This window comes from Oncorhynchus gorbuscha, unplaced genomic scaffold, assembly GCF_021184085.1.
Source record: "Oncorhynchus gorbuscha isolate QuinsamMale2020 ecotype Even-year unplaced genomic scaffold, OgorEven_v1.0 Un_scaffold_2624, whole genome shotgun sequence".
Classification (NCBI taxonomy): Eukaryota; Metazoa; Chordata; class Actinopteri; order Salmoniformes; family Salmonidae; genus Oncorhynchus; species Oncorhynchus gorbuscha.
The window spans coordinates 11606-20000 of NW_025747082.1; the positions used below are offsets into that span (position 1 = coordinate 11606).

Consider the following 8395-nt stretch of genomic DNA (forward strand, 5'->3'; position numbering starts at 1 on the left):
TATTCTGTCAGGTGAGGAGGTGGGACTGGTTGAACACAGGGAGACATGTTTTTCTGTCAGGTGAGGAGGTGGGACTGGTTGAATTGGATGGTGTCTCATGTCTATTCAAATGGCTCTCTTCACTTGAAAACAGGAGGACAAAAGTTCAACTCAGACCACCACACCTCATGATTACACAGAGAAAATGAAAGAGGGAGGCAGGCAGGCAGGGGTTGATATGCTGTGTTGTTAGATTGAAGTAGCTGGGGCACACCAGGGTCAGGGGTCAACTCAATGTAAATCCTAGTCCATTCAGAGAGTAAACCATTTTCAAATTCCAATTCATAAATTGTTCTTATTGAAGAGATTTAAAATGTGAATTTCAGTGTACTTCCAGTTCCAATTTCAAATGGAATTGACCCCGACACACACACATTACAAACAGGGCTATCCTCCCTACACACACACACACACACACACACACACACACACACACACACACACACACACACACACACACACACACACACACACACACACACACACACACACACACACACACACACACACACACACACCTCCAGCCATCCGGGCCCCTGGTCTGTGCAGTACAGAGTACAGACCCATCAACAGGCCTCTGAGCCTCCAGCCGGGCCCCTGGTCTGTACAGTACAGAGTACAGACCCATCAACAGCCCTCTGAGCCCCCAGCCGGGCCCCTGGTCTGTACAGACCCATCAACAGCCCTCTGAGCCCCCAGCCGGGGCCCTGGGCTGTGCAGAACCGAGTACAGACCCATCAACAGGCCTCTGAGCCTCCAGCCGGGCCCCTGGTCTGTAAAGACCCATCAACAGGCCTCTGAGCCCCCAGCCGGGGCCCTGGGCTGTGCAGAACCGAGTACAGACCCATCAACAGGCCTCTGAGCCTCCAGCCGGGTCCCTGGTCTGTAAAGACCCATCAACAGGCCTCTGAGCCCCCAGCCGGGGCCCTGGGCTGTGCAGAACAGAGTACAGACCCATCAACAGCCCTCTGAGCCCCCAGCCATCCGTGGGTTCAAAGAGCAGGAACTGTGAGCTCCCCTCTCCATGTCCTCTCCTTTCAACCTCCGCTGTCAGAGTTCCCTGTTCTCTACTACAAAGACCTGTCGGTCAGTCGGCTGGCACCAGGGGGAGAGGAGCCCTGTGTGTGTGTGTGCAGGGAGGATAGCCCTGTTTGTGTGTGTGTGTGTGTGTGTGTGTGTGTGTGTGTGTGTGTGTGTGTGTGTGTGTGTGTGTGTGTGTGTGTGTGTGTATATACACACAGGAACGATCCTGTGTGTGTGTGTGTGTGTGTGTGTGTGTGTGTGTGTGTGTGTGTGTGTGTGTGTGTGTGTGTGTGTGTGTGTGTGTGTGTGTGTGTGTGTGTGTGTGTGTGTGTGTGTGTGTGTGTGTGTGTGTGTGTGTGTACACAGGAATGATCCCGTGTGTGTGTGTGTATATATATACACAGGAATGATCCCGTGTGTGTGTGTGTATATATATATACACAGGAACGATCCCGTGTGTGTGTGTGTGTGGCAAGGCCCAGGTGAAGAAGGTTGAACAACAAAGGACCAGGGTACCCCCTGCCGTGACCATGGTGAGAGGAAGGGATGGGACACTGGACTGGGCTCACATGGTACGGGGGGAGAGATTAATTTGAAGTGGACTTTGTCCTACAGCACTGTCATGTATGATCGGATGAATGGGATCGTTCCTGGGTTGTTCAGGTTAGGTAGGGGATCGTTCCTGGGTTGTTCAGGTTAGGTAGGGGATCGTTCCTGGGTTGGTTCAGGTAGGGGATCGTTCCTGGGTTGGTTCAGGTTAGGTAGGGGATCGTTCCTGGGTTGTTTCCGGTTAGGTAGGGGATCGTTCCTGGGTTGTTTCAGGTTAGGTAGGGGATCGTTCCTGGGTTGTTTCAGGTTAGGTAGGGGATCCAGCCTCCCTGCCAAGCCTCCCTCCCTGTCTGCCTCCCTCCCTCCAGCCTCCCTCCCTCCCTGTCTGCCTCCAGACACCCCCCCCCCCCCCCAACCTCCCAGGATAACTCCGTCCAGCCAGACTGTCTGTGGTATCGATGTCTTATTGATTCCTCTCTTCTTAATTCTTATCTCACAATCAGCCTCTTTATCTTTTGCTGGGCTACTCCATGTGTTCCAGGGGCTCCATCTCTCTGCCTGGCTACCTCCTCATCTGATGGGCTACTCCATGTGTTCCAGGGGCTCCATCTCTCTCTCTCTCTCTGCCTGGCTACCTCCTCATCTGATGGGCTACTCCATGTGTTCCAGGGGCTCCATCTCTCTCTCTCTCTCTGCCTGGCTACCTCCTCATCTGATGGGCTACTCCATGTGTTCCAGGGGCTCCATCTCTCTCTCTCTCTCTGCCTGGCTACCTCCTCATCTGATGGGCTACTCCATGTGTTCCAGGGGCTCCATCTCTCTGCCTGGCTACCTCCTCATCTGATGGGCTACACCATGTGTTCCAGGGGCTCCATCTCTCTGCCTGGCTACCTCCTCGTCTGATGGGCTACTCAATATTATCTATGGGCTCCATCTCTCTCTCTCTCTCTGCCTGGCTACCACCTCGTCTGATGGGCTACTCAATATTATCTATGGGCTCCATCTCTCTCTGCCTGGCTACCTCCTCATCTGATGGGCTACTCCATGTGTTCCAGGGGCTCCATCTCTCTCTCTGCCTGGCTACCTCCTCGTCTGATGGGCTACTCAATATTATCTATGGGCTCGATCTCTCTCTCTGCCTGGCTACCTCCTCGTCTGATGGGCTACTCCATGTGTTCCAGGGGCTCCATCTCTCTCTCTCTCTCTCTGCCTGGCTACCTCCTCATCTGATGGGCTACTCAATATTATCTATGGGCTCCATCTCTCTGCCTGGCTACCTCCTCATCTGATGGGCTACTCCATGTGTTCCAGGGGCTCCATCTCTCTCTCTCTCTCTGCCTGGCTACCTCCTCTGATGGGCTACTCCATGTGTTCCAGATGCTCCATCTCTCTCTCTGCCTGGCTACCTCCTCGTCTGATGGGCTACTCCATGTGTTCCAGGGGCTCCATCTCTCTGCCTGGCTACCTCCTCGTCTGATGGGCTACACCATGTGTTCCAGGGGCTCCACCTCTCTGCCTGGCTACCTCCTCACCTCTGGTTAAACACTATGTAGGAGAAAGGGTGTCATTTGGGACACATCACTGGAGAAGCAGCTAGCCTTTCTTTTAGCCACAGTAGAAGTGCTGGAGGTTGAGGGAGAGGCTTTGAGGGCTGGGGTGGCGGGACTGTGAGGGAGGGGCTGAGACAGACCGGTGCTTGTCTTGATGTTAGTTAGGAAGGATTCAGACCTGATTGGCTGAAAGACAGGAAAGAGGCTCAGTAGAGAGTTGAAAGGGGCCTGAGAACCACGGAGAAGATGAAAAATCTCCTCCACACGAACAGAGACCTGCTGCTCACTAGCTATTCACAGCCATGCTTATGGCAGCCTCCCTAACACCTTTTGTGCCAAGTACACACACACACACACACATAAAAGACATAGCAGTGTCCATAGACACATACACGTTTGTGTGTGTGTGTGTGTGTGTGTGTTCATATACACACAGCTTCCTTTTCATGTGCCGGTCCACTAGATGAGTCTGTAATTGGTCCGTGGGGAGACACGCAGGGTGAGGGAGGCACGAAGACTACGTCTCTCTGTTGTTCCTTCTACATGTGGACCACTCCCTCGGGAGGAGAGGAGGAGAAGATAGGACGGAGGAAAAGAGGAGAGAGGAGGAGAGAGAGAGGAGAGAGTTAGAGAAGTAGAGAGAGAGAGAGGAGAGAGGTAGAGAAGTAGAGAGAGAGAGAGAGGAGAGAGGTAAAGAAGTAGAGAGAGAGAGAGAGAGAGGTAGAGAAGTAGAGAGAGGGAGAGAGGTAAAGAAGTAGAGAGGAGAGAGGTAGAGAAGTAGAGAGAGGAGAGAGGTAGAGAGGTAGAGAGAGGAGAGAGGAGAGAGGTAGAGAAGTAGAGAGGAGAGAGGTAGAGAAGTAGAGAGGAGAGAGGAGAGAGGTAGAGAAGTAGAGAGAGGAGAGAGGTAGAGAAGTAGAGAGAGAGAGAGGAGAGAGGTAGAGAAGTAGAGAGAGAGAGAGGTAGAGAGGTAGAGAGAGGAGAGAGGAGAGAGGTAGAGAAGTAGAGAGAGAGAGAGGAGAGAGTTAGAGAGAGAGAGAGGAGAGAGGTAGAGAAGTAGAGAGGAGAGAGGTAGAGAAGTAGAGAGAGGAGAGAGGTAGAGAGGTAGAGAGAGGAGAGAGGAGAGAGGTAGAGAAGTAGAGAGAGAGAGAGGAGAGAGGTAGAGAGAGAGAGAGGAGAGAGGTAGAGAGGTAGAGAGAGGAGAGAGGTAGAGAAGTAGAGAGAGGAGAGAGGTAGAGAAGTAGAGAAGTAGAGAAGTAGAGAGAGGAGAGAGGTAGAGAAGTAGAGAGAGAGAGAGGAGAGAGGTAGAGAAGTAGAGAGGTAGAGAAGTAGAGAGAGAGAGAGGAGAGAGGTAGAGAAGTAGAGAGAGAGAGGAGAGAGGTAGAGAAGTAGAGAGAGAGAGAGGAGAGAGGTAGAGAAGTAGAGAGAGGAGAGAGGTAGAGAAGTAGAGAGAGGAGAGAGGAGAGAGGTAGAGAAGTAGAGAGAGGAGAGAGGAGAGAGGTAGAGAAGTAGAGAGAGGAGAGAGAGAGAGAGAGGTAGAGAGGTAGAGAGTAGAGAGAGAGGTAGAGAAGTAGAGAGAGGAGAGAGGTAGAGAAGTAGAGAGAGAGAGGTAGAGAAGTAGAGAGAGGAGAGAGGTAGAGAAGTAGAGAGAGGAGAGAGGTAGAGAAGTAGAGAGAGGAGAGAGGTAGAGAAGTAGAGAGGAGAGAGGTAGAGAAGTAGAGAGAGAGAGGAGAGAGGTAGAGAAGTAGAGAGAGGAGAGAGGTAGAGAAGTAGAGAGAGAGAGAGGAGAGAGGTAGAGAAGTAGAGAGAGGAGAGAGGTAGAGAAGTAGAGAGAGGAGAGAGGTAGAGAAGTAGAGAGAGGAGAGAGGAGAGAGGTAGAGAAGTAGAGAGAGAGAGGAGAGAGGTAGAGAAGTAGAGAGAGAGAGAGGAGGTAGAGAAGTAGAGAGAGAGGAGAGAGGTAGAGAAGTAGAGAGGGAGAGAGGTAGAGAAGTAGAGAGGAGAGAGGAGAGAGGTAGAGAAGTAGAGAGAGAGAGAGGAGAGAGGTAGAGAAGTAGAGAGAGGAGAGAGGTAGAGAAGTAGAGAGAGAGAGAGGAGAGAGGTAGAGAAGTAGAGAGAGAGAGAGGAGAGAGGTAGAGAAGTAGAGAGAGAGAGAGGAAAGAGGAGAGAAGTAGAGAGAGAGAGAGAGGAGAGAGGTAGAGAAGTAGAGAGAGAGAGAGGAGAGAGGTAGAGAAGTAGAGAGAGATGAGGTAGAGAAGTAGAGAGAGATGAGGTAGAGAAGTAGAGAGAGAGGAGGTAGAGAAGTAGAGAGAGAGAAGAGAGGTAGAGAAGTAGAGAGAGAGAAGAGAGGTAGAGAAGTAGAGAGAGAGAAGAGAGGTAGAGAAGTAGAGAGAGAGAGAGGAGAGAGGTAGAGAGAGAGGAGAGAGGTAAAGAAGTAGAGAGAGAGGAGAGAGGTAAAGAAGTAGAGAGAGAGGAGAGAGGTAAAGAAGTAGAGAGAGAGAGGAGACGGGTAGAGAAGTAGAGAGAGAGGAGAGAGGTAGAGAAGTAGAGAGGTAGAGAAACATCCCCACAGCATGATGCTGCCACCACCATGCTTCACTGTGGGGATGGTGTTCTCGGGGTGATGAAAGGTGTTGGGTTTGCGCTCTTCATGGTGACGCTTGCTTGGTGGTGCCCCTTGATTAGTGGTGTTGTAGACTCTGGGGCCATTCAGAACAGGTATATATATACTCTGAGATCACGTGACACTTAAATCAAGTCCACCTGTTTGCAGTCTAACTAATTTGGTGACTTCTGAAGGTAATTGGTTGCACCAGATCTTATTTAGGGGCTTCAAAGGGGATGAACACATCTGTACCACTTTTCCGGTTAGAATTTCTTTTCATTTTCTGAAACAATTTATTTTAATTTAATTATTAATTTAAATAATTAAATTTTATATTTAATGTAAATTTTTCACTTTCACTTCACCAATTTGGACTATTTTGTGTATGTCCATTAGATGAAATCAATAATAAAAATCCATTTAAATTACAGGTTGTAATGGGAAGGCTGGTTCCGACAGATCAACGCCGAACAAAGGCGTTCGCACGTAAATACAGTCATTATTTCTTACTCCAAAAACGGCCGGCGGTTCGCGTGAAAACTATACGATTCATGTGAGAATAGTTCTGAAATGTATCAACGATAATTCTCTCCATGTTGATGTGCACAAGCCGACATATTTTGTCAATCCACTAGGGGCCTCTGTCCCATGTAAAGGGTGTATGTTTATTCAGTGTTATTATTTAGTTAGCTGGTAAATAAGTAAACCAATGTGTGTAGTACTGAATCATAAGGCTGGGGGTTTCTGCAGATCCAAGGTTACGACTGGTCAGAATGAAGATATGAGGTAACAATTAAATCAGATGACTGTTTTTCGAGGAAATAGATATATCTTCTAGAGTTTAATTCTGGAGATGGTGGTTCCCCACGGAAAAGTTATAACCTCTTCCGTGGTGCCCCAAATCCTAATGTTGTCATTGTTATATGATTCATTTTAAAAAGGGTAAAACAACTAAACATATTTACTTGATTAAATAAATAACAGTCATCAGATTAATGAAAGTAAAGTCACAAAAAAAGCACTTTGAATTGAATTGAAAGAGAGAGTGAGAGGGGCAGAGAGTGAGAGGGGCAGAGAGTGAGAGGGGCAGAGAGTGAGAGGGGCAGAGAGTGAGAGGGGCAGAGAGTGAGAGGGGCAGAGAGTGAGAGGGGCAGAGAGTGAGAGGGGCAGACAGTGAGAGGGGCAGACAGTGAGAGGGGCAGACAGTGAGAGGGGTAGACAGTGAGAGGGGCAGACAGTGAGAGGGGTAGACAGTGAGAGGGGTAGACAGTGAGAGGGGTAGACAGTGAGAGGGGTAGAGAGAACAAGAGTAAGAGAGAAAGGAATGTAATCAGAACCAACCTGGAGCTTCCACCTTGGTCTTTCTCCCCTTCAGCAGTCTCTGCACCCGCCGCAGCTGCAGGTGGTTGTCGTGGCTGCGGGCGTTGTCCTGGATACGCTGGGATACCTCAGAGATCAGCTTCACCGACCCTAAAGCATCATGGGTAGACAGATGAGGGTTAGCTGCCAGAATGGATTACTGAAACACCCCGGAAGTAGCTACAGGGCCTTCAGGAAGTATTCCTACCCCTGGACCCATTCCACATTGTGTTGTGTTACAGCCTGAATTCAATATAGATAGTAGTGCCACCCATCTACACACAATACCCCAGGAAGACAAAGAAAAAAAAAATTGTGTTGCAAATGAAATACAGAAATCTAATTTACACAAGCATTCACACTCCTCAATACTTTGTAGAAGTAACTTTGGCAAAGATTACAGCTGTGTCTTTTTCTGGGTAAATCACACCTGGATTCAGTCACACCTGGATTCAGTCACACCTGGATTCAGTCACACCTGGATTGCCTATAATTATTATCATTTTATTATTCTTCAAGCTCTGTCAAATCGGTTGTGGATCATTGCTAGACAACCATTTTCAGGTTTTACCATAGATTTTGAAGTCGAGTTAAGTTAAAACTGTAACTCGGCCACTCAGGGACATTCACTGTCTTCTACTCCAGTGTAGATTTGGCCTTGTGTTTAAGGTTATTGTGACAGTCCTGCTGAAAGGTGACTTCATCTCCCAGTGTCTGGTGGAAAGCAGACTGAACCAGGTTATTGTCCTGATGAAAGGTGAATTCATCTCCCAGTGTCTGGTGGAAAGCAGACTGAACCAGGTTATTGTCCTGATGAAAGGTGAATTCATCTCCCAGTGTCTGGTGGAAAGCAGACTGAACCAGGTTATTGTCCTGCTAAAAGGTGAATTCATCTCCCAGTGTCTGGTGGAAAGCAGACTGAACCAGGTTATTGTCCTGCTGAAAGGTGAATTCATCTCCCAGTGTCTGGTGGAAAGCAGACTGAACCAGGTTATTGTCCTGCTGAAAGGTGAATTCATCTCCCAGTGTCTGGTGGAAAGCAGAATGAACCAGGTTATTGTCTTGCTGAAAGGTGAATTCATCTCCCAGTGTCTGGTGGAAAGCAGACTGAACCAGGTTATTGTCTTGCTGAAAGGTGAATTCATCTCCCAGTGTCTGGTGGAAAGCAGACTGAACAAGGTTAGGAGGTTTTCATTTAAGGTTTTGACAGTGCTTAGCTCTATACAGTTTATTTTGTTTATCAGGAAAAACTCCCCATTCCTTAACAATTACAACG

The 8395-nt window shown here is 48.8% G+C and overlaps 1 protein-coding gene across 1 annotated transcript in view; it reads right to left on the reverse strand.

The window, feature by feature from the left end:
* Positions 1-715: 715 nt before the first annotated feature.
* The window catches only part of LOC124026130 (rho guanine nucleotide exchange factor 39-like), a 57062-nt gene continuing 49382 nt past the window's right edge, over positions 716-8395 (reverse strand). Inside the window, exons 7-8 of the mRNA XM_046339297.1 lie at positions 7102-7230; positions 716-861 (exon numbers count right to left, since the gene is read on the reverse strand). Of these exons, the coding sequence (XP_046195253.1) occupies positions 716-861; positions 7102-7230 (275 nt within the window). The remainder of the gene's footprint in view (positions 862-7101; positions 7231-8395) is intronic.